Source organism: Rana temporaria, chromosome 3 (genome assembly GCF_905171775.1).
Source record: "Rana temporaria chromosome 3, aRanTem1.1, whole genome shotgun sequence".
NCBI lineage: Eukaryota > Metazoa > Chordata > Amphibia > Anura > Ranidae > Rana > Rana temporaria.
In genome coordinates this window covers 125,273,089-125,291,949 of record NC_053491.1, presented here as the reverse complement: position 1 = coordinate 125,291,949, position 18,861 = coordinate 125,273,089, and the positions used below count along the sequence as shown (strand labels likewise).

The following is an 18,861-nucleotide window of genomic DNA, read 5'->3' as shown; positions in this document are numbered from 1 at the left end:
ATCTAGGTTTTCTATCCTGTAGATAACAAGAATATTAGGATACTACAGTTTCACAAAATAAGATATAGCTTGTATTTTGACAATTTGTTTTTGCAAACACGAGGAAGTTATTAGGCATTTAAAGCCAATTGTGACCTAATCTGCTGAATATGAACTATTACAAGGGCAAATGTGTAATTTGTAGGCTTAGACAATTGTTAGCAAAATAAGATATTTTAGTAAACTGCATAGCAGTTGTTATTCTGTTCCTTTATGTATTTATAATTGATGCATGGAAGAAAATAATTGTAGCTAACGTAATGACATAAATAAAAATTACACATATAGAACAAAAAGTTGGGTTTTTTTGTACTCCCTCTTTTTTGTTCACATTTAGGCTTTCACTTAAATGGAATCAACTGTAACCTATATATGCAACATATATAAAATAAAGTAAGAAAAATACAGGAAAGAAAATAAAAAGGAAAAACAGACGTTAAACAGTGAAGTGTATAGATGTTTTACCACATGATGAGCACCAACAAACACAACACACAAAGAGACAAGTATTAGGAAAATGGTTTAATATTGGAGACAGAAGCAAAAAACTGCATCACACAATAACATACATTACAAAAATAAGTTTGACTGTTTCAACTACACAGTAATGTTCACAATGAGGACAGAAGAGTCAGAAAAAGTTTGATCTAAACAGCAAAAAAGCAAACCCCTATTTTTTAGTTTTAATTATTACTAATACATTTATCCACTTAAAGTGACTGTGTACATCTAGCGCTAATTACCTTAGTGTGTAACTGCACAATACATAATAAAAAGTGAAACTTACCGCTTTCATTTTAGACATATTTGTTAACGTTAGATATAAGCAAATAAAAAAGCAAGCCAAAGTTTTTTTTTTTTAAGTGTTGAAAACAAAACCATTCTTTTTTTTTTTTGCCAGTCAAAAAACAAACATAAAATCAGTCATGTTTCGGGCCCTCAAGAGTAAGCCACAACTTTTCCTTTTGTATTTTTAATCTCCAGTATAAAATGTTGCACTGGTACAAAATGCATAAGTACAATCAGTTAGTAGAAATAGGAAAGCCATTTTTTTGTTGTTTTTTTGGCTCAAATTCCATCACACAACAGAACCAAAATGCATCAATAAAACATAAACAATACTTAAATGATCTTACATTTTCCACTAAAATTTCAGTAACTTTGGCTTTTCTCAGACAATACTCAAAAACTATTTGTAATTAGAAACAAAATGAGTTATTATTTAATCTACAAACAACAATTCTCACAGCACAAAAAATAAACACAAATACATTTCTTTGTATGATGTAATTCTAAAATGTTATGAAACTACAAGTTTTTTTTCTTATTCGTATTTAGCACTTGAGATAATAAAACATAACAGTTAAAATGACTTCAGTTACATAAGCCAAAAAAAACTAGAATCTTGAAGTGAAAGAAAAGTTGAACATATTAATCCTTTAAGCAACGTCTCTTCAGTGCGTACCTATTAACTGTGTCAGTGCTGGATATGAACTTTTTATACAGCAGGACATTCAGTATGTCCCTTGAGCATTCAGTTGTTTCTAAGTCATTATACAGTTACAACTTCTTGCTTGTTGATAGGACCAGTTCCCTGAATGTAAAGGGTGGTTATGCGATGAACAAAGAAAAATAAATGACAGTCTAGAACATGAAAACAGGTTCTCTTACAGTATTACTAAATGAGTTTTTGAAAATAATTTCACATATCTAGCAATCAAAGCTCCATAATAATACTTATCAGCATCCAAGCTGGTGTTCAATCATTTTATGTATTAATCTATGAGATATTTTGAAATGCAGCCAAATATGAGTTAATCTAAGTAACAAAAATATGTTTTTTCTATCATATATCTCTATACATATATTCCAAGAATGACATATAGATATAATTTAGTAATATTCGTTTTTTCTTATACAAAAATAGCCCTCATGTAAATCTGGTAGGACCCAGGATTAAAGTAGTAAACACTTACAAGAACCTATAGAAAATCATTTTGACTTTAACACATATCTTGGTACTTAGGGGATTGTACTAGTGTATGTTAGTAGCTGGAAAATAGCATTTGCTGTGGTTTAAAGATCAGGCACTGCATTATTAATCAAATGCTATTATATTCACTTAAAGAAGAGCAATGGCAGTACAAAGAGGCCACCCTAAATTAACATTAAGAATTGGACCAGTAATAATGGGTTTATTCTGAACAATGAAAGAAGAAAATAGATTCTGGTAAAAAAAAACAAAAAAACTTTGATGACATATAGAAGGTGGAGATTATTAGCTACAAATATGGCACTTCATGATACTACATGAATGATTCTGTAGTATGAGCAGTCAATGCTCTTTATATTTAACTTAATCATACCTTAAAAAGTGGGCGTTTTGTATGTTCTACAATAAATTATGGGTATGCTCTATAAACCATGGATTCGGTGTGCTTGTGTGTTCTTTTTATACCCTGATTCTTTAGGACAGTATGCTTAAAAGGAATAGTAGTTCAACCATTCATCACCATAAAGACTTCCACAGACCATGAAGAAAGTACAGTTGTGACTTGTGAGGTTTGCTTTCACAGATTCGATGTGCAGAGTGGTTAAAAAAGTGGAACATGGGCACTTACTGTATACAATGTATTACCAAAAAACATCAAAGAGATATAACAAACAATAACCATTTCAAGCAACAAGACCACAGGATAGCAAGTTAACAAATTTCGTAATCTCTCTTTTTTAAATAGAAGGGATTTATACAAAACACATAATAAAATACCCATGTTATCAAATTACTTCGTACACGAAATACACTGAAGCTTTAGGCAGGAAGTACCTTTGGAATTTGGCACTGTATTTTCACTGATTTTTTTTCTTTCAAAGAAAAAAAACAGGTCACATTTTGCTGAACACAAACACATCTAAGTTTCCCCACAATAAAAAATAAGAACATCAATGCTTTACAAGCCAACACAAAACTTATTTTTCTGGAATAGTTTTTGTTTCACATGAAATTATAGCAAACAGACTTTTTAATATCTGAAAATTATTTTAGTTCAAGTAAACCAATTTTGTTAAACTTATTAAACATAGAACACTGAAGACTTTTAAGACTTAATGAAGCCACAACTAAATTCATAGAAGCACCAACATGACACAGTATACATTTACCTTCTTTTCTGTACATTTAAACAGTATAAAATATAGGTAATTTCATGTGCATTAAACCATGGATTGTCTAACTGTGAGTCAGTTCAGCAAAAGGTGACAGAACTAGGTAGCATTTGCCCCAAAACAGGGTAAATATTTTCTTATACTAATCTACAAAAAAGTGGTTCTATATATATAATTTAATGAGAAAGTGAGCCACCTAAAATGGCCTTATCAAAAAACTTTACACTGCCTGAAAAAATGTAAAAACTATTACAGAGCTCTAGAGACTTAAAATCAGACAGTTTTTCTCAAACTGTTTTGGAAGTTGTCTGCTTCATTTAGAAACCAACATTCTGAATTCCTGGACACATATTGCTTTAGGAAACAGTGACCAGACAGAATGCTAATCCCTGTATAATACTTTCAAGTCTGTTTATGTTATGAAACGAAAAAAAGAAAAAAAAAAATTTTTTTGCCACAGGTTTTTTGTCTTTTTTTTTCTATAATTTTTCTTATAGTAAATTTCAGTCTTGCGTGAATGCTGCAATGTTTTTCACATTGACTTTTTTGTTTTCCAGAATTCTTAGCTAGATGAGATCACATGCAAATTTCAGAAGTCAAACTAAGTCATTTGGAGAATCAAATATGATGTGAGGTCAGAAAGACATCAGAAACAATGACGGGACGATGAAACTTTTTTTTTAAATAGACGCCACAGGGACATGCTAGGCAAACGGTGAACTAACAGGCATGGAGATGTTCTAGGGAAAAAAAAAACAAGGAAGAGTATAAAGTTACACAGAATCTATGCAGCAGAAACAAATCACTTTTTTTAGTCCATCAGTGTTGGTCTGCTCAGGAATACATAAAAAAATGCAATTCTGCTCATTCCAGCACTGAAAAGGTTAACCAGTGTAGGAATATAATGTAATGCAAATCTTCATAGTTATTAAAATCTGTATGCATTCCATAATTCACATTGATTTATAAATATATAGAGCATATATTTTACACAAAGCACAATGAACAGCCCAAAAGAAACCATCCAGTAAGAGTTAGTGCAGATGGATTGCTTTGGGAAGGAAAGGAAGGGTTACAGAAGGGAAAAGGCGGCCATTTTGAACAAATGCCACACAACAGATAAGTCACAGGACAAATCTTTTACTACATGATGGAAACAAAAATAACCAAACAAAACATAGAAAAGGAAGAGAGTGATTTGTGCATAATGGGTATTTTAACTTTAAATTAAAGAAAAAAAATGTATTTATTTTACTCTAGAGTCTATTTTAAAAAGGTATCTATCTAGCATTGAGAACTTCTCTTTAGATATCCAATACGTTAACAATAAATAACTCCCATTATTTCTGAGGCAGTAAAAATTTTTGTATAAAAATAGAAATGTTTCTTTTTTTTTACAAATAAAATTTACAGGCCTGTGGCTTCCTTTATTATTAAATTTATCTCTCAAGAAACATCAAGTATATTCACTCACTTTAGTTATTTTTTTAAAACCCTGTAGCTTTAGAAACAGTTCTCTAAGACGTCTTTTTAAACACACATCTTTTTCAAACATATTCATAGTATAATTATAATAAATAACAGCATACATAAATTAATAATTCATTGATGAAATAAATAAATAAATTAATCAATAAATAAACAAATAAAATGTATCACCATAATAACAGAAATATAAACCAGTTGTTTCTGTCAATTTTTTTACAAAAAAAAATCTAGAATCTTCTAAAACTATTTGACGCAGTGGAAGGATTGTTTTGTTTTTGCCTGTGTGTGTGAGTGTTCCTTATATATGTAAACAAATTGAACTAAATAAAAAATATGCGTATATTGGCAATATTTTCATACTAGGCCACCACACTAGCTCCTTAACTGCTGGTGTCACTATTATACAACCAGGTCCTTGAAAAGCTAACTTGTGTTCAGTTTTGTTTTTTGATGGCACCAGTGGTTGCAGAGTTTAATTGCACATTGTTTTGCTGCTATTGTAAATCTAAAGATGTCTTACAAAAAATATAGGCAAAGGAAAAGTGGAACAGAACATTGTTACACAACTTGCTGGATTCTGGGTAAGAAAATATAGCCAGAGTAAATGGCAAGCGCAGAGGGCCACGGTAGATGGGAATGGAAGCGTTTAATGTAAAAATAATTGTCTCTCTTGGTGAGTGTTGGCAATGTTTTCCTCCTCAGCCCCAAGTGAAGAATAGGCTGGCTCATGGGACTTACCCTAAGAAAGCTAAAATAATAGCAGAAAGCTTCTGGGGTTAAGATCAGTAAGGTTTGCTGTCATTTTTGGAGCGTTTCAGCTGAACTTTCAAGCGTTTCATGCCGATCTGAAAGCCGTTCATAGCCTGAATAGCAGCCTGGGCGGAAACAGGATTGTCATAGCTAACAAAACCTGTGAAGGATAAAACAGAACAAAGTGCATAGAGCTGGTATTGTTTAACAGTTTAACTCATCAAATGAAATTAGTAATAACAATACTGTAAAATCTTTCAAATTAATAATTAATCTAATAATAGACAAATAAGTACATTTCTAAAAATAAATCACTTTTAAAGTGGCCATAGACAGTTTATTATTTAAATTAAACATATGCATATGCTGTACAAATATTTATTCATTCAGAAGCCTGCCCATCATTAATGTGAAATATAAAAATGTTACTTTAACACAGTGTTTCTCAATTCCAGTCCTCAGGCCCCCCCAACAGGTCAGGTTTTCAGGATTTCCATTATTTTGCACAGGTGATTTGATCAGTTTCAGTGCCTTAGTAATCACCACAGCCTTTTCATCTGAGGGAAATCCTGAAAACCTGACCTGTTGGGGCCTGAGGACTGGAATTGAGAAACACTGCTTTAACACCAGTGTTCCCAACAATCTACTTCTGTGATCTGTTTCACAGAGTTTGAATTTGTGTTTTTTTTTCCTTTTTAAATTCAATATAAAGCATGCAGATGCAGATACTCAGTTTCTCTACAAGAGTCCATTGAAACTTTTTGCTAGTTCAGAGGGACAGAGAGTAGCAAAATGACTGCCCCACACACAGTCTAGGCTTTATGTGTGCTAAAGGACATATAGGTTGGTATCCTCTTGATAATTGCCCCACTGGCTCATTGCCAACTTGGTATGGGAATATCAGCTCAGATGCCTGGTGTATCAGATTAATATTATTTGGAGATGAGGGGCTTTTTAAAAGGTAGGTTTAAAGAAAAGAAAAAAAATCTGCCGATATTTGTTATTAGTTTATCATCCCAATATCACTTGGATCTAAATCTATACACGCCATTTTACTAAAATCAAAGCAGGAAAACGGTGCTCAATAATTGAATGTTAATGTCGGACATTTAAATTATGTGGATTTGGGAATAACTACATCACTTTCCAAAATCATCTCACATAGTATCAAAAACATATAAGATGATGCTAATCATGCATTCTTAAGTAAATTAATAGAGTGAATGCAAGACTACAATGACTAAATATGAGTATGCATAAAGATTAGTGTATAGGCCTTAGTAAATAATTTGAAAGTTAGAAAAGATACAATCCCATCACCGTCATAAATAATTGGCACATAGAACAGCAAATGAAAAAAAATTTTTTTTACAGTGTTACTATGGCTATTGCACAAATTGTAAAGTAACATGAACATATGGGCCCGGATTCACATACATCGGCGCATATTTATGCCGCCGTAGCGTATCTAATATACGCTACGCCGACGCAGCACAGAGAGGCAAGCACAGTATTCACAAAGCACTTGCTCCCAAATCTGTGCTGGGTTTCGAAGGTGTAAGTCATCGTAAGTGGAAGTGGGCGTGAGCCATGCAAATGAGGCGTGACCCCATGCAAATGATGGGCCGAGCGCCAGACAGATACATATAATGAATGGCGCATGCGCCGTCCCGTGGATGCATCCCAGTGCGCATGCTCACAATCACGTCGAAACAACTGCCTAAGATACGTCGATCACTCCCTACGGCGTGAGCGTAACCTACGCCCAGCCATATTCACGTACAACGTAAAATACGACGGCTTGTGTTCCCTGGTCCATACCTTTGCATGGGTTGCACCTCATATATGGGGAATAACTTTACGCCGGACGTACGACTTACGCAAACCGCGTATATTATACGCCGGGCGCAAGTACGTTCGTGAATCCCCGTATTTCCCTCATTTGCATATTAGAATCGAAAATCAATGGGAGGGCCAGATGCGTTCGCGTAAATATGTGCCCACGATACGCCGGCGTAGGCAAGTTACGTCGGTCGGGTGAAGCCTATTTTTAGGCGTATCTCAGTTTGTGGGTCGGCGCATAGATACGACGGCGCACATATGTACTTACAACGGCGTATCTAGAGATACGTTGGCGTAAGTGCTTTGTGAATCCGGGCCATGGAGTCCAGAATTTGAGGTTTAGTTTTTCAACCTTTGATCATGAGACAAGAGAGTACTGTCACCATGAAACATGTGACCAGTGTGACAGCATAAAAGATAAACACAAAGCTACCTAGTAAGTGGTGTGTCTGCCTCTAGCACAAAGAGGGACGATTAGGTATTCTTGAAATGACACTTAGATAGTATGGTAACAGCATTTCCCAGCACAGAAAGTAATTAGTTTCATTTACTCTCTACATTCACTTGCCAGCTTCTATTCATTTTCCTTTGTGAACTATTGTGTCTGTTCATAGCTCATTTCAAACAATACAAAATTAAAAATAAGAGGGAGGCAATATATTGTCCTGCACTCAGAATGGCAAGTAAACTCATTACAGGTAACAAAAAACTGCCTTTAACAGGCTGTGTTTTTTTTTATATGCAACCTAATATTAAACAACAGCAGAGTTGTCTAAGAGCTCTGTTCATTGAATAATACTTAGTAAAGAAATGTTAAAGGCAGCTGCTGGCTTCATGTGTTTTTTTCTTTTTGCATGAAATATACTATATATTGCTATGCCTGCTAGCAAGATCCTCAAATCCCAACAAAGAGCATCAGAAGAATTAGAAGGTTGTACCATATTTCACTGTGCATCTCCTTTTTTTTCTTATTTCCCTATAAAAATGCTTAAAGTTGGCAGATCTATGATCAAACCCTAGATAGCTATGTATTTATTAAAATATATTTTACATGGGGAGAACATATGTATCTTCATCTAGTTTGATGTTTGCCTCCTTCACAGCAGCACTCACGTTGGGACAGGAAGGGTTAGTACTCAGAGCACATAATGCTCTAATGCTTGGCACATTGCTGTCAGTCTAGCATTTGGAAATGCATACAGAAGGAGAAATTACAGATTACAAAGCATCTTATTTATAATTCCCCTATTTTTTTGCCTGAATGTTCCAATGCAAATATCTTTGATGTGAGAAATATTACATAATCCTGGAATACAGAAATGTTTAACTCATAAATTATATGATTCTCTGAAACTGGACAAATCTGCATGAATGTATTTGGAGAAAATCAAAACAATTTGTGATTCACTTCATTTGCGAATCAATATGCTCATCCCTAATTTCAAATACTTTAAAGCCACAAGATTTCAGTTACAAAACTGAAACAATCTTTAACCAGAAGCAGCAGTTATTGGTGTTTCTGCAGTCTGTATAAAACCAGTTGAGATTATTGCTTCCATAAGGCAATGCTAGAAAGTTGTCCCAGGCAGAGTTGGCATAAGACAGCTGCTTCACTTTCCCTTACATCTTTTTAACTGTCTCTTTTCCTCTATATTACAGAGACACCAGCTAAGGCAGCCTAGATCTGTTTTCGTCTTTTTGAGTTAGACTTGTATTTATGTATGAAAGTATCTGAAAGAACACCAGTTATGAAGAGCCAGTCACATTCCTAAACTGCCCTAAAACTATAAGACAGGAACTAATTGGTTGCTTTAGGGAAACAAAGTGGTGTTGGTATCAATAAAACTCTATGTTGTTAACAATTAAAAAGTGATGATAATCTATACTGGAAATATAGTGTTCTGTTAGTTAAAATGCATATATAGGGAAGTCCGGATTTTACTTTACTCTAGGGATCCAAGATTCAAGAAGGTTCTCGATAGAGGTTTTTGCTATATTTGACTTAAACCACTACTCTGCATACTATTTACTGAAGCAGAGTAAAATAATCAAGCTCTACCTTGCTTGTTCTATTGCTGAAATGGCCACAAAGTATGTAGTTTATCAAGCAGGTTGCTAAAGTTACATAACCCTGAAACTCTTGTTTTGAGGAAATTTTACCTTAACTTCAAACTTACTTTAGGATATTTTGTTTGAACCCAAATAGTTGAATTCAGAGTGTGTGGCCTCGTACACACGGCCGAGGAACTCGACGTGCCAAACACATCGAGTTCCTCGGCCAGTTCAGCACTGAAGCCGCCGAGGACCTCGGCGGGGCGAGAGCTCCCATAGAACAACGAGGAAATAGAGAACATGTTCTCTATTTCCTCGCCGAGCTCCTCGTCGGCTTCCTCGGCCGAAAGTGTACACACGGCCGGGTTTCTCGGCAGAATTCAGCCAGAAACTCGGTCGGAAGCTGAATTCTGCCGAGGAAACTGGTCGTGTGTACGGGGCCTAAAATACACCTAAAACATGAAGCATTTTAATTCAAATTGTAATGTATTTCAACTGCTAGCATCATAATGTCTTTTTACTTACCAAAGCACTTGCTTAGATTGGTCTGTTTGTCAATGAAGACTTTAGCAGAGATAACATTTCCAAATGGCATAAACATCTGAAGAATGTCCTGGTCACCAAACTCTTGTGGTAGATGGTAAATGAAGAGATTTGCACCTTCTGGACCTTCAGATAAAATACAAATAACTTCACTTTAGTATATTTATAAAATAGTAACCCTGAAGCAGAGTGACCTATATCATTCTGGGATTGTTATTTATTAGTTTAATCACGTATCAACTTTTAAAATATTGTTCAAATGGATAATTGCATGCTATTGCCAATGGAGCTGTCAATATTATCTGAAAATAACTAGTTAGAATGGATGTCTTCTGTCTATTTATGTATGCTCTATCTATTAAAGATACAATAAAGAAGAAATAAAAGGGGCAAAAGAGAAGGAGGGAAAAGAAAAGAAAGGAATAAGAAAAGACAAAAAAATAAAAAATGAGCTGAAAAAATAAACATCACAAGAGGTAGGAGTAGTAGACAGGAGGGAAAGGCTACACAAGTTGTAATGTAGATCTCCAACTTTGATGTTTTTTTTTTTTGTTTTTTTTACAGGACCCTTTTTTGAAAAGATTTTATTTGCCAAACGTACATACAGGACATGAGAGGTTGTAGACAAAGTACAGTCATAGGCATATAAAAAAACATATCAGGGTATATCTAATAGAAAACTCTGCCCTCCGTCTAATTCTGGACTCAATACGTTCTTTAGTACAAATGGCCGTTTTTTTTTTAAATAGAACCAAAGTGTCTTATCAGGCATCTTGTGCGGTCATACAAAACCTACCAGCCTAACAGACTAAACTTTATATATAAAAAAACATTCAAACATAATACCCAAACGTCATCTAACCACGGAGGTAACGTCCTCCGAACCTGCTTGCGCTGTGTGCTGTTATTCACTGAATCCCTTACATTCCCCTCTCCCATGTCATATCAATTACTCATCAGATAATAACAAAGAAATAAAATCTTCTCAATTGTCACTTTGTACCGTATCTTTAGAATCAATCCAACGTCTCCAAACTTTAGTAAATTTCTTAGGACAGCCCCTGGATTCATAGGTCATTTTATAGAGTGTGACGTTTGCATTAACAAGGCCTTTCCAGGCAGCTAATGTGAGATGTTCCCTCTTAATCCAGTTGAGAGCAATTAGCTTCCTAACATAATAAAACAGTAATCTTAGCAATGTACGTATATTATTGCTCATCACCTCATCCTCAATAACGCCAAGGAGTCCCAACAATGGACTACAGATATTCGGCAAGTCGAACGTGTCAGCAATAAACTGGGTCACCTGTGACCATAAAGGCTGTATTCTATTACAATCCCAGACCATGTGCATAAACGTACCCTCATTTATTAAACATTTATGACAAGTGGGATTATCTTTCCTCCCCATTTTATAGAGCCTTACCGGAGTATAGTACATTTGATGCAGATATCCAAGTTGTATCATTTTATCTCTAGCAGAGATAACCGTGGGTGTATAAGAGGTCAACACCTCCTCCCACTGTTTCTCCGTAAGTTCCGGTATAATATTGGTCCACCTTTCTCTAAGTTTCTTTTCCCTTGGGTTTATTCTATCCATGAGTGAACTATAGTAGGTAGAGATCAACTTGGTGTGTTCAGAAGCAACAAGGAGCTTTTCCAGTTTAGAGTTTTCAAGCAGTACTTGTCCTGTCCCAAACTGTGCATGAGCAGCATGCTTCAGCCTGACGTACTGGAATGCCCAGGAGTCGGGCACGCCTAATTCCCTACGTAGTTGTGCAAACGTTTTTAGTTCCCCATTATCATATAGTTGGTGGAGATATGTGAGCCCAAACTTTGCCCACCTATACCCATCCTCCAGATGGAAAAACTCCCTCAAACAGGGATTGAACCACAGTGGGGCAGTGGGTGAAAGGTGCAGAGGGGTGTCTGCTATATGTTTTATACAAACCCCCAATATGCGTTTGGCCGTGCCAGGCATCTCTCTGCCCCCAACCGTAGGGACCTCCCCCCTAAAGAAGAAGTTCAATAAAGCTTCATAGGACATTGCCATAGCTGCTTCGATCGATACAGCAGCATTGTTCAGCTGTGGAAACATGCGCCAATGAATATGGACTAGTTGCGAGGCCAGGTAGTAGAGGCGCAGATCAGGCACCGCCAAACCTCCTCTCCCCACCGGTAGTTGTAGGAGTTCTAGGGATACTCTGGCCACTCCAGCTCCCCACAGAAAGGACGATAACAGGGAGTTAATGTGGCGGAACGTTTTTTTTTGGGATATAAATCGGGGCATTCGAGAGCACATACAAGAATTTAGGCAAAAAAATCATTTTAAAGAGATTAGTCCTACCTAGTAACGTGAGTGGGAGGTCTTTCCATTTCTGGATTCTGTCACTAAAGGACTTAATGATAGGCCACAAGTTCAATTCTGTAAATGAGGTCACCGGTAGGCGAACAGTTATGGCCAAATATTTGAACTGGGGGACTACCGCCAGAGGACACTGAACAGGAAGCCATAGATTGGATTGGGGGATCCACTGGAAAAAGGTTTGATTTGGACCAGTTAATTCTGAAGCCAGAGAAATCTCCGAATTCCCGGATCAGTGACATCGCCGCCAATAAGGACGCATCTGAGTCTCCCAAATACAGGAGCATGTCATCCGCGTACAATGACACCCGTTCCTCTAGATCCCCGGCCAGCAGCCCCCCAATTGAGCCATGCGTCCTGAGTTTAGCCGCCAGTGGCTCGATAGCCAGGGCAAACAAGAGAGGAGACAGGGGGCACCCCTGCCTCGTCCCTCTGTGGATCCGAAAGGTGTTTGATATAAGGCCATTTACTCGGATACTAGCCTGGGGATCCTTATACAATAGCCTAACCCAGGAGAGAAATTTTGGCCCAAAGCCCATCTTAACCAGAAGAGAGAAAAGGTAGTCCCATTCCACTGAATCAAACGCTGTTTTAGTGTCTAATGATGCTATCACTCCAACTTTGATGTTTAAAGAGAAATATAACTGTCCACTGGAAGTGACGCATGGGTATATTGGAGAATTTTTAGATTCAATCTTTCTTTCTTTGTGGAAGCAGTGTTGTCACTCTGCATAGGTCTGGTACATTCCCTGCTAAGTCAGAGCTAGAGTGTTGGACCTTTGTATTAGCTGATTTACATTGGGCTTTAAAGCAGACTGCTAAATTTCTCCAACACTCACAGCTTACCCAAATAATAATTGCTTGTCAGAGTATGAGGCCCCGTACACACGGCCGAGGAACTCGACGTGCCAAACACGTCGAGTTCAGGGATGAAGCCGCCGAGGAGCTCGGCGGGCCGCCTTCTCCCATAGAACAACGAGAAAATTGAGAACATGTTCTCTATTTTCTCGACGAGTTCCTCGGCTGCTCCATCGGGCCAAAAGTGTACAGACGACTCTGACCGAGTTTCTCGCCGAATTCAGCCGAGAAACTCTGTCGTGTGTACGAGGCCTAAGTCATAATTTACATCAGGGGTCGGCAACCTATGGTCCACACATGTGAGGTATCTCCACAATCATTAGAGCGAAAGGAATAATTCTAGCACAAGACCTCCTCTGTAACTCTAAACAGGTAAACCTGTAAAAAAAAATTAATGCGTCGCCTATGGAGATTTTTAAGTACCGTAGTTTGTTGCTATTCTACGAATGTGCACAATTTTAAAGCATAACATGGAAGGGATGTGTAATATGCAGGAGGGGGGGGTAGGGGCTACTGTGTAATATGCAGAGGGGGCTGTGTTATGTAAAGGGGTCCAGAGGTGTGGGGCTGTGTAATGTAAAGGAGTCCAGAAGTGCAGGGGCTGCGTAATGCAAATGGTTCCAGATTATTATCTTCATTTATTCTTCAGGTGAATGTGGCCCTCCATGCATTCACATACATTAAATCCGGCCCTAAGGCTGGTTTTACACTGCTGCGCTATATGTTGCAAATTTGTTCCCTTTTTTAGTCCTGTGTGAGGTGCGAATTTACTGCGAATTTACTGTGAATTTACCATAATTTTACCGTGAATTTCAGGAGTTGGACACAGCTGCAATTGATGTTCTAGCCAATGGAATCATGTTAATGTCTAATTTAAAAAAAAGGTGTTAACTTCCTGTGTACTTCCCGGTTTGGTGGAATTCGCACATACTGTATCTGAACCATCAATGCGATTCCAGAACGATTTACATTGATGTCTATGGAGACTAAATTTGCAACGTAACGGTGTAAACTCGCACAATACCCTTTTTATTATCGCATTCATTGAGGAATGGCAACACATAGATGTGAACGACCGTTATTGAAGACAATTACTTTTTGGATGACATGGGAATCTAGTTTTTTTTAATGCATCGCATTTGTTATCAACTCACACAAGTCTGAACAGGGGCTTAAGTGGAAAAAGGTTTCTGACCCCTGATTTACATTATGTCTCCATCTGGGAGTTCGGAGCATAGCTGATTGGGCTTTACCTATGCTCTCTCTGCTTCAAGGTCTAGTTTTAATAAACAAGAGAAACTGTATACAAATGTGTGTGTCTAAATCTATTCCGTATTGGAAAGACAAAGGCAATACCTATACAATGAAACGTTTTCCTGGTAAATATGTGTCAGTTTCCTGGTGCTAATAATAAAGCCAGAAATTAGCTTAGATAACCACATAGTTTGAAAAATTCCACAATAAGCACCTTAAACAATTTTTTTTTTATTTAGAATGGAAAGTTTAGTTACTGCTTTCACTAGTGGAAAGCTGTTGATGAGGCCATGGGATCAGATGGTATAGATTCCAAGATATTAAAGCAGCCTAAAGATATCCTTTCAGCGCCACTACCAGAGCTGTGCAAGCAGTCACTATTGTCAGAAATAATTCTAGATGACTGGCAACAAACACATTTAGCCTCTCCACACAGAAGTGAAGGTATGATATAATCAGATAACTACAGACCAGTGAGCTAGATGTAAAATTTGGAGCTATAAATGAAGTCAGTTTGAAATCATCTGAATATATTATCTAGAAAACTATATTAAGATTAATTCCGAAGGAAAACTTGTCTTCATATAGGAACATGTCTTGCCATACATGTTCTGAGATTGTAGTTTCTAAAGATAAATGTGGAATGACAATTTTTTTAAGCACATTATAAGAATGTAATTACAGCCAATAAATATTGATGTAGAAAAAATAATACATATCTTTCTTTTAATTTTTCCTTTATCCACAGATTGCCACAATGACAACCCATGAATAACAAATACCCTAGTCATTGATACCCAGAAGCACATAACGGAAATAAAAATTGGACCTTGTCTAATACATTCTTGAAGATTGTATCACATCACATTACAGTTTTGCCATTATGCTTCATCAGAGCCATACCGTATTGATAATTTGTACCCATACCCAAGGACAGAATGAATGGGACCCAAGCTATGAGAGCCCCTGATTTCCAAAAATTGAGGCCGATTTACTAAAAACGTTGAGAATCTTCACACAATACATTTTGTGGATATTCACTTCAGTAATGCAATCATAAGAAAAGCTAATTGCTTTTACTTTTTTCCTCTGCACATGTTTGGATAATTAAAATCAATATTCACACAATTTATTGTGTGAATGTTCTCTACTCTTTAGTCAATGCTCAATTTAAAATGGTTGTAAAGACAGAAGTTTTTTTTATCTTAATGCAATGCATTAAGATAAAAAAAACCTGTGTGTGCAGCAGCCACCCCAGTCCTCTTCCCCTAATACTTACTTGAGCCCCATCACTCTCCAGCAATGTCCATGAGTTCCTCGGTCATCCAGTACTCTCCTTTTGATTGGCTGAGACACAGCAGCGGTGCCATAGGCTCCCGCTGCTGTCAATCAAAGTCAGTAAGCAAATAAGGATAAAGAGGGGGCAGAGCCGAACTAGGGCCCCATGTCTGAATGGACACAGGTAGCTGTTTCTCGGCTCAGGTGTCCCCATAGCAAGCTGCTTGCTGTGGGGGCACCCAATGGGAAGGAGAGGCCAGGAGATCCGAAGAGGGACCTGAGAAGAGAAGGATCCAGGCTGCTCTGTGCAAAACCATTGCACAGATCAGGTAAGTATGTTTGTTATTTTTAGAGGAAAAAAAACACTTTACCATCACTTTAAGTAAATAAGCTCAACTATTTCTGTAAGGACACCTTTTTCACTGCTATGATATTAATATTGTAAATGTATTCTAAATGAATAAAATCACTTGAAGTTAATCACTCTTTATGGACTTGAATTGGATTTGTTTCACTATATTATACACTAATATTTTTTTTGTAATTATATCAGTCTTCACTCTTACTGGGTGTTATTGGATTCATTATTAATTATTTTAGGTGTTTCACGTTAGTATTGTGAGTTTGGCGCCACTATTTTATTCATTTAGAATACATTTACAATTTTATCTATTTCAAGTGGCAGCTCTAGGGAAAATCTTTTGCATGAGCGCAGTGGTGGATCATTAAGTCTAGGTGTGCGTGACTTGCTGACCAACTGTTTTATATGATATTAATATTCTGTATCCAAATTATTAGGACATTGCTATACTCATGCTATTAGAGTGAAAGGTTTGCTTTTATGCTACTCCCATCTAATGTAAATAATTATTATCATATATTGTCTTGTATATATATCTGCATATCTTGCATATAATCTTTAACTACACTGTAGAATGACAGACATCAGAGGCTTCGTTGACTATAATAAAAAATGCTTATATAAATAAATCTAGAGAAATAGTGCTTGGTATAAAACTGTAATAATTGATTTTTCCTATGAACGTGTCTAAACATTTTAGAAAATTCTGTTTGACATTTTTTTAATGAATAGGTTTAATTTTAAAATCTTACAAAGCATTTCATAAGCTGGTGTAATAAAATAGCAGAAACAAAACAACATTTTGGATGTTGCCTTCACTGCTGCAGAAGGATAGGTTGAAATGTGCTAAGTTACTAGGGAATTAATAACTCTTTCAGTCTCTAATGTGTTAATAGTTGTCATATCACTAATTTAAAAATGACAGGAATGGTGAAAACACAGCAGGAAACTTTTATCTCAAGTGATCGCATCAGGAATAATGCTATGAAATAAAGTCCTCATTCAAAATCTGATCTTATATACCGTAATGTGTTGTCTCTTGCCAATTAGAGTTTGAAAAATTGTGCTTCTCCAGCCAAGACTTAAATCTGCAAAAATGTATTGGACGTAGGTAATGTCATTTTAAAGTTAGCCTAGTCCACTGGATGGACTGTATGCTGACTCCAAATATACAATAAGTCCTTATTACACAACAAGGGCCCATAAATATGACAGTGTCATCTTTCTCAGGAGATGTGGATTGAAAATAAATCTAATCAAAATTCAGTCATCTTTGAAGCCATCAATCAAATATCTCCCTATGCAGCATTCTCTTAAGCCACAGTTTGGATAAAGCAATTTACAATGCTAAGTTCTTTAGAAAGTCTTACCTTCCTTCTGACTGCCTGCAGCACTCTGCTGCTGTAGCAAACTTTGACTGTAAAGTGTTGGCAGTGCCGCGGCAGCATACTGCTGAATTCCTGAGTAAGCCTGGGTGAGGGCATCCATTGTACCGGCTGTGCCGTTCGTCAAGCCTGTTGCGCCGAGTCCTCCATTCAAAGCAGCCATACCTGAGAGCATTTGAGCAACTTTACAAAAAACCCAACAATAGAGAAAAGAAATTGCACTTGTTCATTAGTGCTCTCTATAAATATTGACCAATACCATTTACACCAAAAACGACTGCACTGCATGCAATAATAATGATGACCACACCAAGTAAAAACTAATACAAAAGGACTTAAAAACAATGGTGGGTGCTAATACTTAAATGCATGCATGTATCTACAAATTGGGTGGTGCAACTTGACTACATTTGACATTGTTTTCTTAAACAGAACCATGCAAACTATTATACAGAACAAAACTATGAACAAAAAGTATATAAATAACAAAAATATAGAAACATCATATACTTTATATTTCAAGACTAGGATGTGCTTAATTTTTTCTATATCTAGCTAATTTTTTTTAAAGTGTATGTCAAAAATAGCCCCATTTTTTAAAATTGATGTTATGCCTTGTTTTGGGATAGTGTCAGGGGTTTAGAACCTCTGTCAAGTTTTTATTGCTTTGGTGTTTCAATTTGTTTGTCATTTAGGGCTCTTTCACACGGAGCGGACCGTTTCTGGGTCCGCTCCGTGTGTCCGCCAAAGCTCAGCGGGAATCTTCGCTGAGCTGTCGGCGGATAGGGCGGTCCCCGCACACAGTGCAGGGACCGCCCTGTCTCTGCTCCGCTGTCCCCTATGGGGGACCGGATGCAGACGGACCGTATGTCCGTCTGCATCCGGTCCGTTCCGCCAAACGGAAGAAAAATAGGGTTTCTTCCGTTCGGAAAAGCGGATCCCGACTGACACGGACGCTAGCGGATGCTCCATCCGCTAACGGACGCGTTCCCATAGGGATTCATTACAAGTCCGTTAACGGACTTGTAATGAACGGACAAACGGTCTGCTCGTGTGAAAGGACCCTAACATAGTAGCCATATAAAGCAACATGTCCAACTAAGATTACCATTTTCACAGTGTAACTGCACTGATCTCAACACAAAATTAAAATTGTGGTTACTATACAGGAAGCGGAAGATCAATAGATCATCAGGCAATGCTCACTATGCATGGAAATTTGTATGTGAACCCCTTTGGAATGATATGGATTTCTGCACAAATTGGTCATAAAATTTGATCTGATCTTCATCTAAGTCACAACAATAGACAATCACATTCTGCTTAAACTAATAACACACAAAGAATTAAATGAGCACACTATGTAAACATTCAGAGTGCAGGTGGAAAAAGTATGTGAACCATTGGATTTAATAACTGGTTGAACCTCCTTTAGCAGCAATAACTTCAACCAAACGTTTTCTATAGATACAGATCAGACG

General features: G+C 36.9%; 1 protein-coding gene across 26 annotated transcripts in view; it reads right to left on the bottom strand.

Moving 5' to 3' along the window:
* Nucleotides 1–546: 546 nt before the first annotated feature.
* CELF2 (CUGBP Elav-like family member 2) overlaps nucleotides 547–18,861 on the bottom strand; it is a 702,444-nt gene continuing 684,129 nt past the window's right edge. For 21 of the 26 annotated variants that reach the window (XM_040343368.1, XM_040343357.1, XM_040343358.1 and 18 more), the window contains 4 exons: nucleotides 17,366–17,563; nucleotides 9,862–10,005; nucleotides 5,431–5,602; nucleotides 547–3,944 (listed from right to left, as the gene is read on the bottom strand). In XM_040343368.1, the coding sequence (XP_040199302.1) occupies nucleotides 5,475–5,602; nucleotides 9,862–10,005; nucleotides 17,366–17,563 (470 nt within the window). In that variant the 3' untranslated portion in view covers nucleotides 547–3,944; nucleotides 5,431–5,474. The remainder of the gene's footprint in view (nucleotides 3,945–5,430; nucleotides 5,603–9,861; nucleotides 10,006–17,365; nucleotides 17,564–18,861) is intronic. The other 5 variants (XM_040343361.1, XM_040343360.1, XM_040343380.1 and 2 more) reach the window with 1 other exon arrangement.